The sequence below is a fragment of the Oryx dammah genome, unplaced genomic scaffold (assembly GCF_014754425.2).
Source record: "Oryx dammah isolate SB20612 unplaced genomic scaffold, SCBI_Odam_1.1 HiC_scaffold_1, whole genome shotgun sequence".
Taxonomy (NCBI): domain Eukaryota; kingdom Metazoa; phylum Chordata; class Mammalia; order Artiodactyla; family Bovidae; genus Oryx; species Oryx dammah.
The window spans coordinates 81,032,435-81,053,231 of record NW_024070185.1 but is presented as its reverse complement, the minus strand read 5'-3'; the positions used below and the strand labels follow the sequence as shown (position 1 = coordinate 81,053,231).

Genomic DNA, 20,797 nt, shown 5'->3' with positions numbered 1-20,797 from the left:
TTTCATTGACCTTTCCTATACCAATCCAAAATCCTGCTGTCATCAACCATTTTAATTTCTAATGTTTTTATCTCTTACTGTTCCTGAACTATTATCTTTAATAGGGTTTAAGTAAGCTTCTTTCCTAAAGTTTGAATATGCTGAAAATTTTCAGTTTAACAAAAAATAAAATAATATTACTCTAAATCCTACATTCTCTTCTATGAAGCATTTCAGCTGGGCCATTTATCAGCTGTAAGATATCAAGTCTGTGACTTTCTTTTAGAAACAGAAAAAAGAAAAAGAACAGATTAATTCTCAAATAGTTTTGTCTTCTACTTGGAATTCACTCTATGAATTCCATTTTTCTCCTTCAATTAAAAAAATGGGGGCTACAAGTAAGAAGCTTCTGTTCCTACCCTCTTTTCAATATTACACAATGAAAATGTTATCCAAACACCATCTGAGCACTTTGAGCAGTTTTCCACTTGAGGGGTCATTCACCAAAGGTGTCAATGAATGTAAAGATTTCTAGAACCAGCTTTAAGATTCCAATGTAAGTTTAAAAATTAAGACATTCCTTATGGACATTACTGATCTTCAAAACTATGAAAAGTAAATCAAATAAATCAATAACTAATTTTAATACTAAAAGAGGAAAGAGAACTGAGTTACGCCATTTGCAAAGTCCAGAGAAAGTATAAAAGAAGAATAACTTGAAGTATTTACTACCATGTTGTGAAAAATACTTAACTCAATAAGCCTTATTTAAGCAAAGGATGCCAAAACAATAAAATGGAAAGAACTGTCCAACTGCTAAGTCATTAATTAAAAAGCAACTCTTATTTTTTCTGAAGTCAATAAACAATGTTACAGAACTAGGTCTAAAATGTAATACAAATGAAATTAAAATTTGCCCACTCAAAGTTATTAAGAAATCAACAGAGGCCACATTTAACAGTACAACTACAGAATATTAAATTACTTTTATCTCTTTCAAAAAATTTAGTTCAATTATTAGGGTACATGTTTTTAAAGTTTCATTCTTTGTATACTATGGCTTTAGAAAAATGATGTGTTATGTACTGTGACAAAATACCCAAAGATGTTTTTCATGTGTGATGATTTTTGTGGTAGGAGTAGTTATAGTACTAACAATTACCAGAACCAATTCTGAGCACTTACTATGGGCTAAAGACAGTGCAAAGTAGTTGACAGACCTTACCTCAAGAATTTCACATAAAAGAGGCTACAAAGTAGAAATATTTTATATTTCCTTTTAAAGATGATAAAACGAAGGTGCAGAGATGTTAAATAATATGCCCAATGCCACGATGTTATTAAGCAAGATGAACCCATGCCTGTATAATTCCAAAGCTCTTAACCGATAACAATATATCATTTTCATATCTTAAATCCACTGTAACTACAATACTTTGTGCTGTGCTTAGAAAATAAAGGTGTTCAGTTGATAAATAAATTAATGAATGAAGGCATGTGTCAATGGCAAGGCAGGAAGAGGACTGTATATTCAGAGGACAATGACCAAGCATGATAGCCAAAGTAAAAATTTCATACTGGAGGAAGTGATACATCAAACTGAAAAATAAAATGTACCTATATTGAGAGAACTTACAGATCATAAAAATGGAATTTTTACTACTTAACTCAAAGTTCTAAAGCATATAACCTAATTCTTTCAAAAATGTCAAATCTAATTAATTTACATGCTAACTATGCATAATCTTTCCCTTGGTATATTCTGGTGATCTAATACATGGAAATTTAAGTTGAGAATCTACTCTAGGAGCCTCTCCAAATCCTTTTTAGAAAAGCAGCATAATAGTAATACTAAAATTTGACAAATATTCTAACAAAGTGGCAAGTTACAAATGGATATCAGATCAATTTCATTCTGTGCAGATCAATGGTTAGCAAAACAATCACTATCATCTGTTTCATTAAACAGAATAATCAAAACATGAGAATGGAAATGACAAGTAAAATTACTTCCAGTTAAACGCAACAACAACAAACTGTGGAAAATTCTTAAAGAAATCAGAATATCAGACGACCTGACGTGCCTCTTGAGAAACCTGTATGCAGGTCAGGAATAGGTCGAACTGGACATGGAACAACAGACTGGTTCCAAATAGGGAAAGGAGTATGTCAAGGCTGTATATTGTCACCTTGCTTATTTAACTTATATGTAGAGTACATCATGAGAAACGATGGACTGGATGAAGCACAACCTGGAATCAAGATTGCTGGAAGAAATATCAATAATCTCAGATATACAGATGACATCACCTTTATGGCAGAAAGCAAAGAAAAACTAAAGAGCCTCTTGATGAAAGTGAAAGAGGACAGTGAAAAAGTTCGCTTAAAATTCAACTTTCAGAAAACTAAGATCATGGCATCTGATCTTAGTGATGCCATGGTCCCATCATTTCATGGCAAATATGGGGAAACAGTGGAAACAGTGGCTGACTTTATTTTTCTGGGCTCCAAAATCACTACAGATGGTGACTGCAGCCATGAAATTAAAAGATGCTTGCTCCTTGGAAGAAATGTTATAACCAACCTAGACAGCATATTAAAAAGCAGAGACATTACTTTGCCAACAATGGTCCGTCCTGTCAAAGCTATGGTTTTTCCAGTGGTCATATGTGGATGTGAGCGTGGGACTATAAAGAAAGCTGAGCACTGAAGAATTGACGCTTTTGAACTATGGTGCTGGAGAAGACTCTTGAGAGTCAGTTGGACTGCAAGGAGATACAACCAGTCAATCCTTAAGGAAATCAGTCCTGAATATTCATCGGAAAGACTGATGCTGAAGCTGAAACTCCAATACTTTGGCCAGCTGATATGAAGAACTGACTCATTTGAAAAGACCCTGATGCTGGGAAAGACTGAAGGTGGGAGGAGAAGGGAACAACAAGAGGATGAGATGGTTGGATGGCATCACCGACTCAATGGACATGAGCTGGAGTAAATTTCGGGAGCTGGTGATGAACAGGGAGGCCTGGCGTGCTGCAACCCATGGGGTCGCAAAGAGTCAGAAACAACTGAGCAACTGAACTGACTGAAAACATAAACAAAACACGAGAATGGAAATGACGAGTAAAATTATAACCATTTGAGGAAAACATAAATAAAGCAAATAAATGAAGAGTAAATCAACTACCAAGAATATTCAAGAATTAAGCAAGTCAAATCTATAAATACATGCGGCACCTTAAATGACTCAGACCAGACTGACTTAAAACTTACATACTGAACATTCCAAAAGCAGCATAATATATTCTTAAATTCACATGGGACATTCTCTAGAAAACATCATATGTTAAGTCACAAAAAAGTCCTAATATATTTATGAAGGTTGAAATCATGTCAAACACATTTCCTGATGACAATGGTGTGAAACTAGACATCAATTCTACGAGGACTGCTCAATTCTATGAACAACTCTATGAGGAAAGTTCAGTGATAAACAACTACCACAAGAATTAAGAAAATTTTCAAATAAGCAACCAAACTCTACACCTTAGGGAACCAGAAAACCACACACTACAAAATGAAGCCCAAAGTTAGTAGAACGAGGGAAATAATAAACATCAGAGAGGAAATAAATGAAATAGAGACTAGCAAGGCAACAGACAAGGTTAATAAAACCAAAAGCTGATTCTTTACCAATACAAACAAAATTAGAAAACCTTTAGTTAGATACAACAGAAAGAAAGAAAGAAGGCTCAAACAAATAAAATCAGAAATAAAAGAGAACTTAAAGCAGATCAGTTCAGTTCAGTCACTCATTCACGTCCAACTATTTGCGACCCCATGAACCGCAGCACACCAGGCCTCCATGTCCATCACGAGCTCCAGGAGTTCACCCAAATTCATGTCCACTGAGTCAGTGACACCATCCAACCATCTCATCCTCCGTCGTCCCCCTCTCCTCCCACCTTCAGTCTTTCCCAGCATCAGGGTCTTTTCAAATGAGTCAGCTCTTCATGTCAGGTGACCAAAAACTGGAGTTTCAGCTTCAGCATCAGTCCTTCCAATGAACACCCAGGACTGATCTCCCTTAGGATGGACTGGTTGGATCTCCTTGCAGTCCAAGAGACTCTCAAGAATCTTCTCCAACACCACAGTTCAAAAGGATCAATTCTTTCGTGCTCAGCTTTATTTACAGCCTAACTCTCACATCCATACATGACTACTGGAAAAACCATAGCCTTTACTAGATAGACCTTTGTTGACAAAGTAATTCCTTTGCTTTTTAATATGCTATCTAGGTTAGTCATAACTTTTCTTCCAAAGAGTAAGAGTCTTTTAATTTCATGGCTGCAGTCACCATCTGCAGTGATTTTGGAGCCCCCAAAAATAAAGTCAGCCACTATTTCCACTGTTTCCCCATCTATTTTCCATGAAGTGATGGGACCAGATGCCATGATCTTCATTTTCTGAATGTTGAGCTTTAAGTCAACTTTTTTACTCTCCTCTTTCACTTTCATCAAGAGGCTTTTTAGTTCTTTACTTTCTCCCATAAGGGTGGTGTCATCTGCATATCTGAGGTTATTGATATTTCTCCTGGAAATCTTCCAGCTTGTGCTTCCTCCAGCCCAGCGTTTCTCATGATGTACTCTGCATAGAAGTTAAATAAGCAGGGTGACAATATACAGCCTTGACGTACTCCTTTCCCTATTTGGAACCAGTCTGTTGTTCCATGTCCAGTTCTAACTGTTCCTACCTGACCTGCATACAGGTTTCTCAAGAGGCAGGTCAGGTGGTCTGGTATTCCCATCTCTCTCAGAATTGTCCACAGTTTATTGTGATCCACACAGTCAAAGCCTTTGGCATAGTCAATAAAGCAGAAATAGATGTTTTTCTGGAACTCTCTTGCTTTTTCGATGATCCAGCAGATGTTGGCAATTTGATCTCTGGTTCCTTTGCCTTTTCTAAAACCAGCTTGAACATCTGGAAGTTCATGGTTCACATACTGCTGAAGCCTGGCTTGGAGAATTTTGAGCATTACTTTACTAGTGTGTGAGATGAGTGCAATTGTGCGGTAGTTTGAGCATTCTTTGGCATTGCCTTTCTTTGGGATTGGAATGAAAACTGACCTCTTCCAGTCCTGTGGCCACTGCTGAGTTTTCCAAATTTGCTGGCATAATGAGTGCAACACTTTCACAGCATCATCTTTTAGGATTTGAAAGAGCTCAACTGGAATTCCATCACCTCCACTAGCTTTGTTTGTAGGGATGCTTCCTAAGGCCACCTGACTTCACATTCTAGGATGTCTGGCTCTTAGGTGAGTGATCACACCATTGTGATTATCTGGGTCGTGAAGATCTTTAGCTCTTCTGTGTATTCTTGCCACCTCTTCTTAATAAAGCAGATACCATAGATATAAAAAGGATCATAAGAGACTACTATGAATCATTTTATACCAACAAACTGGACAATTAGATGAAATTTATCATGTATCATTTTTAGAAACATACAACCTACTAAGACTGAATCACAATCTAGTGATTCAGTTTTCTATTTTTTAATATATCTAAGAAATAGAAAGTGTGAACACAACAGCTCCAAGTAAGGAAACTGAATCAGTAACCAAAAACCTCCAAATAAAAGTTCAGAAATAGACAGCTTCACTGGTAAAATCTACCAAACATTCAACGAAGAATTAATACCAATCCTTGTCAAACTTTTCAAAAAAAAGTGCAAGAGCAGGACATGTTTTCAAACTTACTCTATGAGGTCTGATACCAAGATCAGACCAGGATACCACAAGAAAGGAAAATTATAGGCTATATCCCTGATGAACATAAATATAAAAATCCTCAGTGAAATATTAGCAAACTGAATCCAACAGTACATCAAAATGATCTTATACTTTGGAAAAGTGAGATTTATTCCAGGGATGCAAGGATGATTCAGCATATGCAAATCAATCACATGATACACCATAGTGACAAAATGAAGAATAAAAATCATACAGTCATCTCAATGGAGCAGAAAAAGCATTTGAGGAAATTCAACATCCATTTATGATAAAAACTCAACAAATTTGGTATAGAGGGAACATGCATCAATATAATAAAGGCTATATATAACCAGCACACAGGTAAGATCATACTCATTGGTGAGAATTAAAAACTTTGCATGTAAGACAAGGAAAAAAACAGAGATGCCCACTTCTACAGCCTTTATTCCCATAATACTGAATGTCCTAGCAAGAGGGAATAAAAAATCCAAACTAGAAAGGAAGTAAATTGTCGCTATTTGCCAATGACACAGAAATACATAGAAAACCCTAAACACGCCACCAGAAAACTGAAAAAACTGATAGAAAAACTGAGCAAAGTTCCAGGATATTCAATTCCATACAAAAATCTCTTTTATTTTTATATACTAACAATAAACTATTAGAAAGAGAAATTAAGCAAACAATCCCATTTATAATTGTATCAAAAAGAATAAAACAACTAGGAATAAATTTAAACAAAGAAATAAAAGACTTGTACACTGAAAACTATGAGGTACTGATTAAAATTTTTAATGTCATAAATAAGTGGAAAGAAAATCCATGCTCATGGATGAATAAATATTGTTAAGAAATCAATAAATGGTGCTAAAAAACTGGATACCACATGCGAAAGAATGAAACTGGGCTACTATCTTATACCACACACAAAATTGAACTCAAAATGGATTAAAGATTCAAAACTAAGACCTGAAACCATAGAACTTCTATGGTTCTATGGAAAACATAGGCTGTAAGCTCTTTAACATCTTGACAATAATTTTTTTAAATTAAAACCAAAAGCAAAAACAAAAAATCAGGACTACATCAAACTAAAAAGATTCTGCCCAGCAAAGGAAATCAACAAAATGAAAATGAAACCTACTGAATGGAAGAAAATATTTGCAGATCATGTATACAACAAGGGGTTAATATCCAAAGTATACGAAGATTGCAACAGCAGAAAATCAAACAAGCAGCATCATTTGCAAGACAATAAACTAAAGAAATAGTGTATAGTAAGTAAAACACTGGAAAAATTTTTTGTCTAATCACCAATGAAATCGCAGCTGATTCTAGTATTATGATAGCTAGAAAAATCATCCTTCTCTGCCTTAATCTGATTATGAATTTTATATAGAATGACTAAAGTTTTACCACACAAGTATTTTTAAAGTTTTGCCAAACAAGATAGTAGTATTTGATTCATCTTTGTAAAGATTGGATTTCAATCTTAACAGCCTAAATCTAAATAATCATTCAAAGAATTAGTATCTGAAATGCAAAGTTTGTATCTTTTCCTCTAGGAATTTATTCTTGGCACAAAACCTCTATTTCACACATTCTTAGATGATTTATTCACCCCTGAAAATGTTAAATATATATATAAGATGTATCATGTAACACACATACATAACTCAAACTCATCACTCCTTAACTGATAATATTTAAATTCATTGAAAGGATATTTTTTAAGTGGTTCTAACATTAATTTTTCAGGATTCCACTGCAATTTTGGCATGAGCATAATAAATACAAGAAATTTATTTCTCTTCCAGCTATTTCACAGACTACATTTTAAAAATGCACAAAGTTTTAAATCAATCAAAACAAATTTATCTTTCATAAATTTCATCACACAAAATTATAATTTTTGTTCACATAGGCTTCTATTACCAGTATTGTAGGATATCACTGGTAATCATCAAAACCCTTCTTTATAGAATTCCAGTTCTAATTACCAACTAAATTTATTGATGTCATTAAAACAAAAGAATATAAAAATATATATCTAATAGTGGTAAAATACTTAGACGGGCACTACCAAATACCCTTCCTAACATTTTTGAAGACATATTTGAGGACCTGAGGAATTCATCTTTTACCTATGTAAGAGAAAACTCCTCCCTACCCCCCAAAAAACCCCACAAAGTGAATTTTCCTAGATGAAACCTAAATACAACAACCAACAAGATAAAGCAATAATATAAACTCAACAAAAAACAGGCAGTTGGAAGGACTGGGTCATGGAAAGTAATGGCATGTTAAATGTAAACAGATTAAATCATTTAAAGCGTCTGCCTGCAATGCGGGAGACCTGGGTTCGATCCCTGGGTCGGGAAGTTCCCCTGGAGAAGGAAATGGCAACCCGCTCCAGTATTCTTGCCTGGAGAATCCCAAGGACGGAGGAGCCTGGTGGGCTTCAGTTCACGGGGTCGCAAAGAGTTGGACACGACTGAGCGACTTCACTTTCACTTCACTTTCACTTTCTAAATCATCTAACTAAAAGACAGTGTGGTTGATTAGATTAAAAAAAAAAAAGACCCAAATACTACCTACAAGAGATTCACTTCAGCTTTAAAGACACATATAGACTGAAGGTGAGTGAATGGAAAATGATATTCCATGCAAATGGAAACCAAAAAAAAGCAAGCATAGCTCTTTTACGTCATACAAAATAGGCTTTAACCCAAGCACTGTAAGAAGAGTGCTTGAATTGACAGTCAATTTAAGAGGATGTAACAACTATATTTATATACCCAATATCAGAATATCTAAATATATAAAGTAAATTATTAACAGACCTGAAGAGAAAAAAAAGTCAGCAATAAGAGACTTCAACACTTCACGTTCAACTATGGATCACTCAGAGAGGAAATCAATAAAGACACACTGAACTTGAACTAGGCTTGGATTAGACTGACCTAGTGACGCATACAAGATGCATCTAACAAGAGCAGAATACATATTCTTCTCAAGCACATATGGAACATTCTCCAGGATAGACTAAGTGTTAGAACACAGACAAATCTTAATAAACATAAGAGGACTAAAATTATATCAACCATCTTATCTGACCTCAATAGTATAAAATCAATCAAAGGGGAAAACTAAAAAATTCACAAATACGTGGAGATTAAATAAAATGCTCCTCAACAACCGGTGGGATGAAGAAATAAAAAATGAATTTAAAAATACCTAAGACAAATGAAAACTGAAATAGAACATACCAAAACGTATGGGACACAGCCAAAGGAGTTACAAGAGGGAAGTATACAGTGCTAAGTGCCTACATTAAAAAAAAAAAAAAAGATATCATATAAACAACTAAAATTTACACCTCAAGAATTTATAAAAAGAACAAACTAAGCTCAAAGTTAATAAAGGGGAAGAAATAACAAAAAATCAGAAAGTATAAATGAAATAGAGAATAGGCAATAGAAAAGATGAATAAAATCTAAAGGCTGTTTTTTTTTTTTAAAGACAAACAAAACTGACACCTTTACCTAGACTAAGAAAAAGAGAGAAGAGTCAAATAAATATAATTAGAATGAAGGACACATTACAAATAATAACTCAGAAATAGAAAGAATAATAAAAATTACTCTGCATAATTATATACCAACAAATCAAATAAGCCAGAATAAATGGTAGGTAGAAATAAATTCTTATAAACATAAAACCTACCAAGACTGACTCATGAAGAAACAGAAAATCTGAACAGAAGAATTACTAGTATGAAGATTCAATCAGTAACCAATACCTCCAAACAAACAAAAATCTAGGACCAAACACCTTCACTGGTAAATTCTACCAAATAAAACCAGTTCTTTGCAAATTCTTCCAACAACAACAAATAGGAGATGATGCTTCCAAACTCATTCACAAAGCCAGCATTATCCTGATACCAAAACCAGATAAGGATACCACAAGAAAGGAAAACAGGATAATAGGCCCAATGAACATAAATGCAAAAAATCCTCAATGAAATATTAGCAAACTAAATTCAACAATACATTAAAAGGATCATACACCATCAAGTGAGGTTTATTCCAGGGATACAAGGATGGTTCAACATACTCAAATCAATACGAAAACAAAGTGAAAAACAGTACTTGAACTCTTGAAAACTTAAAACACGTTAAGAATTACAATGTTTCATTAGGGTCAAATTAAATTTGACACTAAGAATGTGTTTATGCAACTGAAAATAATAGGAAATTTAAAGTAACAATAATTATTACTAATAATACCTTAGGCCAATGCTTCTCAAAATTTTACACTGAAATGCCCCAAATTATAGACAGGAGTAAACTTGACCTTTTCAGAAATTCTATGTATGAGAATTATATAAAAGACACGGTTTTAAAACTTGTAGAAAATAGTTTTAACATTACCATAATATGATAAGGATTTCATGAAATCACTTCAACTTTATTTTTATTCAGTTTCCTGGATGCTGAGGACAAAAGTCGGACACATACCTCTGTGTCTGTGTGTCTGTGTGTGTGTGCGCGTGCACGCTCACAAACTCTGTTGCACAGTCATGTTCAACTCTGTGCGACTCTGTGGACTATAGCCCATTGAGCTCCTCTGTCCATAGAATTTTCCAGGCAAGAATACTGCAGCAGGTTGCCCCTTCCTACTCCAGGGGATCTTCCTGACCCAGGGATTGAACCCGCATCTCCCCCATCTCCTGCACTGGCAGGTGGATTCTTTACCGCTGAGCCACCCAGGAAGCTGCCCACACACCGAAAATACACCTTTTTTTGTGGATTTCATTTTTTTAAAGAAATCTCTTATTTTTTTAATAAGAATTATGTATAAGACATTCATAAATGTATATTTACAAAGGAGAAAGTTTAAGAATGGTTATGAATAGCATTAACAGTCACATGGTCACGGAAGGACAAGCCTAGATCTTAGCTTTTCTGACTCCAGCTTCAATGGTCCTTGTTCAGGGAGGATTTGTTTCATATTTTCAGGAGGTGGTTATTTTGCTAAGCAACTTCATCAGGACATACCTTTGTTAGAAATATCTACAACTGTCTGTTTTTCATTCTCAAATAAATAAAAAAACAATACAAGGGACTTCAATTAACTTTACATACACATTCATGGAAATTTAACAAATCAATCAAATTAACTGAAAATCTTGACAAGCAAAAGATTCAAAGCCTCCCCAAAGTTCAAACAAATTATATTTTACTATTTTGAGAGTAAATCAAATCTAATTTAAGGATGAAACTGGTACTCCTTCAGAAATTAGGTTTATAAAACGAACATTTAGTGTCTATAAATTCTTGTTTTAAATTTATACTATAATGTGTAATGTTTCAAAGTTTCCACACACCTTTGCAATAGCAGCTTCATGAAGTTTATATTTCTAGATATCTTACCTTTTTTGCTGTAGAAGGGGGATCCTTCTTCATATTTCTCAGTAAAAACTCTGGCATGTTATTTTCAATATCTTCACGAGTTCCCTTTTTACCCAAAACTGCAGCTAAAAATGAAATAACCTAGGGAGGAAAAAATCCAACAGTTTTAATCACTGTGTATTGTGATGGACAAAATTTTATGACTCACATGAATAGCTACTCAATTAATGAGAATATGAGTATGTACAAACAGATTTGCTAAGAAGAAAAACAATATGAACCACTAGTATAGGTTTTCTTTATTTGCATTAATAAACAAATAGTAATATAAAAGTTACCACTGAATGCAGTAAAACAAAAATCCTCACATCGCCATCTCTCCCTTGAAAATTTTTTAAATAGATATATTTTACTGAAGTATAGTTGATTTATAATGTCGAACACTCTATGAATTCTTTCTCAGTCTCATTAGCTGGGATATTATTTTCTTATGTATTTCTATTCATGAAATCTATCTCTTCATTATTCGCTATTACAATAAACTATGTACATTCCTTTTTCCTTGTAGAAAATAAACTCCTTAAGGGAATAATATTTGGTTAATAAGTTTGTCTATTTTTCTGTATCCAATAAATACAGGTAACTCAAGGATGCATATTATAATATCTAAGGTAATCACTAGAGAAAAATACAACAGTGTGTAACTACTGATCTACTATGGGAAGAATAATAAAATAATACGAACAATCTATACAAAAAGAGGACAAAAATGATAGATGACCTGCAATAAATAAAAAGCATATAGTAAAACTGTAGGTTTAAATCTAAATATATTTAGATGGATGTATGTATATGTATAATTGAACCACTTTTCTGTACACCTGAAACTAACACATCATAAATCAACTGTACTCCAATATCAAATAAAAATGTTAAAATAAATAAATCTAAATACATTAGAAAGTGGAAGTAGGCTAAATAGTTTAATTAAAAGACAAAAGATTTTCAGAAACACAAAACATGTGTGCTTAACACACAGAAAACCTAAGACATAGAGAAAATTGTAAGTCAAAAAATGAAAAAAGACAGACCATGCAAATAGAAACCAAAGAAAGTTAATATAGTTATATTAATATCAGATAAGACTGAGGCAAAAAGCATTACTAAATTACACAGGGACATGATATTGATAAAAATTATTTCATTTGCAAGTTATAAGAGGTATAAATTATTAAAGAAAAAAATCTACTGAAACAAAATAAGTAGACAAATCCATAAGCACAGTGGTATATTTTGAAATAACTTAATAAGAGAAACTAATCAGTAAAGATATAGAATGTATTAGTAAAATGATAAACAAACTTGACCTAATATACATCTGACAATGGTAAACTACAACAAAACATACTTTATACTTAAAGTACACATAAAATATTTACCAAAATTGACATGGAAGGTCATAGAACAAATCTTAATCCATCCAACAGACAAGAATCATATAGAATATGTTTTTCGGTCACAGCACAAGAAATTAAAAAATATAAACAGAAAATCCCCAAGTATTTGCAAAGTAAGGAATGTATTTTAAACTAGAATTCACAACAGAGATTAGAAAATATTTAAGATGACTGTGTAATAATCACATATTCAGCTTATGAAATACACTTAAATCCATGCCTTACGGACTTAAATGCGAATGGACACACATTAGGACATAAGAGGAGCTGTTAATAAAATACCTAACCATAGATCTGAAAAATTTATAAAAATAACAATTTATTTTAATTAAAACTTTATTTAAATTTTAAGAAAACTTAAATACACAAAAATAGAATTACAAAACATGAAAAAGCATAAAATAAAAAGGATTAACAAAGCCAAATGATCATACTATGAAAAGATTTTTTAAAGTGATAACTCCCTAGAAAGTTGATAAAAGGAAAAAGAGAAACTAAGAGAACAGGCAAACACACAAAAAAATATGTATAGTACACAATAAACAATGTTATGCTAATACCTGTGAAATTTTAGGTGAAATGGAAAACCAGAACTTAGCAACAATGAAACAAGAAACAAATTCTCTATACTCAAATAACCATTAAAGAAATCTAAATACACAATTACAAACCTTCCACAAAGAAAACTAAGGATCAAATAACCAGGGATAAAGTCTACCAATGCTTCAGAGAGATATAATGCCAGTCTTAAACAAACTCATCCATATTTTAGAGAAAGGGAAAAATGTTCTCATTTTTTGAGTACAACATAATCTTGATAAGAAATTCTAGCAAAAATACTGTTTCATAAATTTACAGGCCAATTTCTCACACTCACATAGGAGCAAAACTCTTAAAATATTAGTAATGGAACACAGAAATGTAAAAAAGAAGTATACACAAAACCATCTTGGGTTGATTCTGAGTAATCCTGGTTTAACCTTCAAAATTTAGATGTTACATAGGTATTAAGTAGTATCTTAGATATTACACTTAGCTTTCCTCTTAAGTTTCCATAAAATAAAAATAAATAAAAACAGGACAACTTATTTCATTACAAGATACTTACATTTTACATGAAGTGATACATTATTAGCTTTAAACACATTATGAAACATCAGGACTGTGTATCTTTATTACTAGCGTAAACATCAAAAAATGATGCAAAGAAGTACAGTTAACAATCAATAGAAGAATTAAAATGGAATTTTTTAAAATACCCTGTCAACCCAAAATAAGGCAGGAAAGGAGAAAATTAAAAGAGAAAGCAGTCTGTTCAAACAGAAAACAAATAACAAAACAATATGCCAAATCGAAACATAACAGAAATTATACCAAATGTAAATGAACTAAATGGTCCAATTAAATATCAGAGATTGCCAGAATAGATAAAAGATTTATCTATGAGACATATTTTAAATATAAAGACACAGATAGCTTGAAATAAAGGTTTAGGAAAAGACAAACCATTCAAACATTAAGCATAAGGATACTGAAGTAGTTATCAAAATATCAGATAAAGTAGTTTTCAAAAAGTATTACCAGAAATATAAAAACATTTAATAATGATAAGCAGGTCAGGAAGACAAAGTGATCATAAAGATTATGACCTAATAACAGAGCTTCAAAATACATAAAGACAAAATTGACAGAATTAAATGGGAAAAGAAACAAACCCACAATCACAGCAGGGGATTTTTAACTGCCCACCCTCACCCATTAGGGCTTCTCTGGCGGCTCAGTGGTAAAGAATCCATCTGCAATGCAGGAGCCACAGGAAACATGGGTTCAGGTTTCATCCCTGGGCTGGGAAGATCTCCTGGAGGAGGGCATGGCAACCCACTCCAGTATTTTTGCCTGAATAATCCCATGGACAGAGGAGCCTGGCAGGCTATAGTCCATAGATTCATGAAGAGTCAGATACAACTGAAATGACTGAGCATACACGCATTCAACCATTAATATTAAAAACATAGAAAATCTGAATATTATCACTTATCTTGATCTGCTAATTGGTATTTATATGCAATAGTACATTCAACTGCAGAAATGACTGCAAAATAATTGCAGAAATCAATGAAGTACCAAACAACAGAGAAAATTAACAAAGTTGAAAGTTGACTCTTTGAAAAGATCAACAAAATCAACATGCCTCAAGTTATGCTAAGTACGAATAAAATAGAATATAAAAGGTCCGCATTAAGATGCAGAGAGGTAACACTTATATCCCACAAATACTAAAATAAAATAAAAAAGGAATATGGAGAAGTATTTTATGCCAATCAATTTGATGACATAGATAAAATGGATAAATTCTTTGAAAAATACAATTTACCAAAACTGACATGGCAAGAAACAGAAAATCTGAATGGTCACATATCTATTAAAGTAACTGAACTCAGGGCTTCCCTGGTGGTTCAGTGGTTAAGAATCCATCTTGCAATGCAGGGGATGTTGGTTCGATCCCTAGTCTGGGAAGATCCCACATGCTATGGGGCAACTAACCCGGTGCATCACAACTACTTAGCCTGTGATCCACCACTCCTGAGCCCACCTGCTGCAAATCCTGAAGCCTATACACCCTAGAGCCCGTCCTCAACAAGAGAGGCCACTGCAACAAGAAGGCTATGAACTGAAACTAGAAAATAGCCCCACTCTCTGCAACTGGGGAAAGCCTGGGAAAGCAATGAAGACTGAGAGCAGACATAAATAAATAAATTAATTAAATGTTTTAAAGTAATTGAATTCAGTATCAAAAAAAATCTTAAAGAAAACTCCAGGTCTAAGATTTCACTAGTAAATTTCATAAAATATTTAAGTATAAAATAACTTAAATACACAATGTTTTTAGAAAAGAGAGAGGAAACACTTTCTACTTTGTCTTGAATCTTGTGCAACCCAGATACCAAAACCAGACAAACAACACATTGCAAGAAAAGAAAATTATAGTTCAATATCCATAATGAACATAAATGCAAAAATTATTCAAATATTAAGCAACTAAATCCAGCAATATAAAAGAAGAAAAAATCTCATGATCAGACTGGGTTTATCACAGGAATAGGAAATTGGTTTAACATTTAAAAACCAACTAACATAAATCATATTAGTCCATATAATAATTTATTAACTTAATAAATGGGGGAAAATATGGTTGTCTCAACAGATATAAAAAAAATATTCACTATACATTGTTTTTAAAAATCTCAGAAATAAGGACTAGAAGGAAATATCCTAAATCTGATAAAAGATACTAAGAAAATCCTATAGCTAATATACTTACTGCTAAAATATTAAATGCTTCCCCCCTAAAAGTAGGAATGAGATAAAGATGTTACTCCCACTGTGTTGTGTGGTGTGTGTGTGTATGTGTGCGCACGCTCAGTCACTTCAGTTGGGTTGCACTCCTTGCAACCCTACGGACTGTAACCCGCCAGGGTCCTCTGTCCATGGGATTCTTCAGGTAAGAATACTGGAGTGGGTTGCCATGCCCTCCTGCAGGAGATCTTCCTGACCCAGGGGCTGAACCCATGTCTGCTGCATCTCCTGCACTGCAGGCAGATTCTTTACCGCTGAGCAATCCCAAAAGCTCCGTCACTCCCACCACTGCTGTCCAAAATGTACTGAGATCATATTTAGATAGTGAAATAAGGCAAAGGAGAAAGAAAAGGCATAAAAGGAGAAGAACTAAAACTCTACTTGTGGATGCCATAATTGTTTATGCAAAAAATCCTAAAACATCTACAAGATAACTACTAGAAACAATAAGTGAAGAATTTAGCAACATACAGAACATACAAAAACAAATTTATTTTTATATCAGTTCAGTTCAGTCACTCAGTCGTGTCCGACTCTTTGCAACCCCATGAATCCCTAATGAGTGCAGCATGCCAGGCCTCCCTGTGCATCAACAACTCCCAGAGTTCACTCAAACTCAGGTCCATCGAGTTGGTGATGCCATCCAGCCATCTTATCCTCTGTTGTCCACTTCTCCTCCTGCCCCCAATTCCTCCCAGCATCAAGGTCTTTTCCAATGAGTCAACTCTTCACATGAGGTTGGCCAGAATATTGGAGTTTCAGCTTCAGCATCAGTCCTTCCAATGAATACCCAGGACTGATCTCTTTTAGGATGAGATTGGTTGGATCTCCTTGCAGTCCAAGGGACTCTCAAGAGTCTTCTCCAACACCACAGCTCAAAAGCATCAATTCTTCGGCACTCAGCTTTCTTCACAGTCCCAATTCTCACATCCATCCATGACTACTGGAAAAACCATAGCCTTGACTAGAGGAAGCTTTGTTGGCAAAGTAGTATCTCTGCTTTTCAATATACTATCTAGGTTGGTCATAACTTTCCTTCCAAGAAGTAAGCGTCTTTTAATTTCATGGCTGCAATCAACATCTGCTGTGATTTTGGAGCCCCCAAAATAAAGTCTGTCACTGTTTCCACGGTTTTCCATTCTGTTAGCCATGAACTAATGGGACCAGATGCCATGATCTTAGTTTTCTGAATGTTGAGCTTTAAGCCAACTTTTTCACTCTCCTCTTTCACTTTCATCAAGAGGCTTTTTAGTTACTCTTCACTTTCTGCCATAAGGGTGGTGTCATTTGCATATCCGAGGTTATTGATATTTCTGCTGGAAATCTTGATTCCAGCTTGTGCTTCTTCAGTCCAGCGTTTCTCATGATGTACTCGGCATATAAGTTAAATAAGCAGGGTGACAATATACAGCCTTGACATACTCTTTTTCCTATTAGGAACCAGTCTGTTGTTCCATATTCAGTACTAACTTTTGCTTCCTGACCTGCATCCAGGTTTCTCAAGAGGCAGGTCAGGTGGTCTGGTATTCCATCTCCTTCAGAATTTTCCACAGTTTATTGTGATCCACACAGTCAAAGCCTTTGGCATAGTCAATAAAGCAGAAATAGATGTTTTCCTGGAACTCTCTTGCTTTTTCCATGATCCAGCGGATGTTGGCACTTTGATCTCTGGTTCCTCTGCCTTTTTTAAAACCAGCTTGAACATCTGGAAGTTCACGGTTCACGTACTGCTGAAGCCTGGCTTGGAGAATTTTGAGCATTACTTTACTAGCATGTGAGATGAATGCAATTGTGCGGTAGTTTGAGCATTCTTTGGCATTGCCTTTCTTTGGGATTGGAATGGAAATTGACCTGTTCTAGTCCTGTGGCCACTGCTGAGTTTTCCAAATTTGCTGGCATATTGAGTGCAGCACTTTCACAGCATCATCTTTCAGCATTTGAAATAGCTCTACTGGAATTCCATCACCTCCACTAGCTTTGTTCATAGTGATGCTTTCTAAGGCCCACTTGACTTCACATTCCAGGATGTCTGGCTCTAGGGGAGTTATCACACCATCATGATTATCTGGGTCATGAAGCTCTTTTTTGTACAGTTCTTCTGTGTATTCTTGCCACCTCTTCTTAATATCTTCTGCTTCTGTTAGGTCCATACCATTTCTGTCCTTTATCAAGCCCATCTTTGCATGAAATGTTCCCTTGGTATCTCTGATTTTCTTGAAGAGATCTCTAGTCTTTGCCATTCTGTTGTTTTCCTCTATTTCTTTGCATTGATTGCTGAGGAAGGCTTTCTTATTTCTCCTTGCTAATCTTTGGAACTCTGCATTCAGATGCTTATATTTTTCTTTTTCTCCTTTGCTTTTTGCTTCTCTTCTTTTCACAGCTATTTGTAAGGCCTCCTCAGACAGCCACTTTGCTTTTTTGCATTTCTTTTCCACGGGGATGGTCTTGATCCCTGTCTCCTGTACAATGTCATGAATCTCCATTCATACTTCATCAGGCACTCTATCAGATCTAGTCCCTTAAATCTATTTCTCACTTCCTCTATATAATCATAAATGATTTGATTTAGGTCATACCTGAATGGTCTAGTGGTTTTCCCTACTTTCTTCAATTTCAGTCTGAATTTGGCAAAAGGAGTTCATGATCTGAGACACAGTCAGCTCCTGGTCTTGTTTTTGCTGACTGTATAGAGCTTCTCTATCTTTGCCTGCAAAGAATACAATCAATCTGATTTTGGTGTTGACCATCTGGGTATGTCCATGTGTAGAGTCTTCTCTTGTGTTGTTGGAAGAGAGTGTTTGTTATGACTAGTGCGTTCTCTTGGCAAAACACTATTAGCCTTTGCCCTGCTTCATTCCGTACTCCAAGGCTAAACTTGCCTGTTGCTCCGGGTGTTTCTTGACTTCCTCCTTTTGCTTTCCAGTCCCCTATAATGAAAAGGACATCTTTTTGGGGTGTTAGTTCTAAAAGGTCTTGTAGGTCTTCATAGAACCGTTCAACTTCAGCTTCTTCAGCATTACTGGTTGGGGCATAAGCTTGGATTACCGTGATACTGAATGGTTTGCCTTGGAAATGAACAGAGATCATTCTGTCGTTTTGGAGACTGCATCCAAGTACTGCATTTCAGACTCTTTTGTTGACCATGATGGCTACTCCATTTCTTCTAATGGATTCCTGCCTGCAGTAGTAGATATAATGGTCATCTGAGTTAAATTCACCCATTCCAGTCCATTTTAGTTCACTGATTCCTAGAATGTCGATGTTTACCCTTGCCATCTCTTGTTTGACCACTTCCAATTTGCCTTGATTCATGGACCTGACATTCCAGGTTCCTATGCAATATTGCTCTTTACATCATCGGACCTTGCTTCTATCCCCAGTCACATCCACAGCTGGGTATTGTTTTTGCCTTGGCTCCATCCCTTCATTCTTTCTGGAGTTATTTCTCCACTGATCTCCAGTAGCATATTGGGCACCTACTGACCTGGGGAGTTCCTCTTTCAGTATCCTATCACTGTGCCTTTTCATACTGTTCATGGGGTTCCCAAGGCAAGCTCTAATTATGGATTAGCTTAATTCACTAAATACATCAGTGATCTTAAAGAAAAATCTTTACATCCCTTTAATTTATTTATTGGCCATGCCATGCTACTTATGGGATCTTAGTTCCCTGACCAGAGACTGAACCCAGGCCCTTGGCAGTGAAAGCATGGAAATCTAACCACAGGGAATTCCCATACTTAATTCACTAAATACATTAAAAATTTTAAACAAAAATCTTTGCATCCCTTTTAAATAATCCACACTCCTTCCTAACAGATTAGTTACCTACCCCCAAAAAGTGACTTGAAATGAAAATAAATTTGAATTTATTTGAGAATACACACTAACTAGAGGAGTTAACATGAAATCACTGACAAACTTTTTAACTCATTATTTTAAGGTAATGTAGCAGTAGTGTATCAATATCCAAAAAGCAGACAGACATAGGGAGAATGGAAAGAACAGCACAGGTGGAGTTTATGTACCAGGAGTGTTCAGTTCAGTTCAGTCGCTCAGTCATGTCCGACTGCAGCACACCAGGCCTCCCTGTCCATCACTGACTCCCGGAGTTCACTCAGACTCACATCCATCGAGTCGGTGATGCCATCCAGCCATCTCATCCTCGGTCGTCCCCTTCTCCTCCTGCCCCCAATCCCTCCCAACATCAAAGTCTTTTCCAATGAGTCAACTCTTCACATGAGGTGGCCAAAGTACTAGAGTTTCAGCTTTAGCATCATTCCTTCCAAAGAACTCCAGGACTGATCTCCTTTAGAACGGACTGGTTGGATCTCCTTGCAGTCCAAGGGACTCTCAAGAGTCTTCTCCAACACCACAGTTCAAAAGCATCAATTCTTCGGTGCTCAGCCTTCTTCACAGTCCAACTCTCACATCCATACATGACTACTGGAAAAACCATAGCCTTGACTAGACGGACCTTTATTGGCAAAGTAATGTCTCTGCTTTTGAATATGCTATCTAGGTTGGTCTGTAAACAGCACTAATCACTTTGACCCTCATCTTTGTTGACAAGCGCAAGAGAAGAAAGGGAAACTGGGAAACCAGTCATTTGGGACTGAGAATAGGAAACTGGGAAACTCATCTGGTCACAACTCCAAGAGGGCAAAGGGAATACATAATTTTGTGTAGATGTAGCACTTTCACTTTTCACTTTCATGCACTGGAGAAGGAAATGGCAACCCACTGCAGTGTTCTTGCCTGGAAAATCCCAGGGACGGGGGAGCCTGGTGGGCTGCCATCTATGGGGTTGCAAA

The 20,797-nt window shown here is 35.3% G+C and overlaps 1 protein-coding gene across 2 annotated transcripts in view; it reads right to left on the bottom strand.

Annotated features, from left to right (window-relative positions):
• Positions 1-20,797, bottom strand: part of ERCC6L2 (ERCC excision repair 6 like 2) — a 151,092-nt gene that overhangs the window by 121,464 nt on the left and 8,831 nt on the right. For both annotated transcript variants that reach the window (XM_040245234.1, XM_040245244.1), the window contains exon 3: positions 11,191-11,310. In XM_040245234.1, coding sequence (XP_040101168.1) covers positions 11,191-11,310 — 120 coding nt within the window. The remainder of the gene's footprint in view (positions 1-11,190; positions 11,311-20,797) is intronic.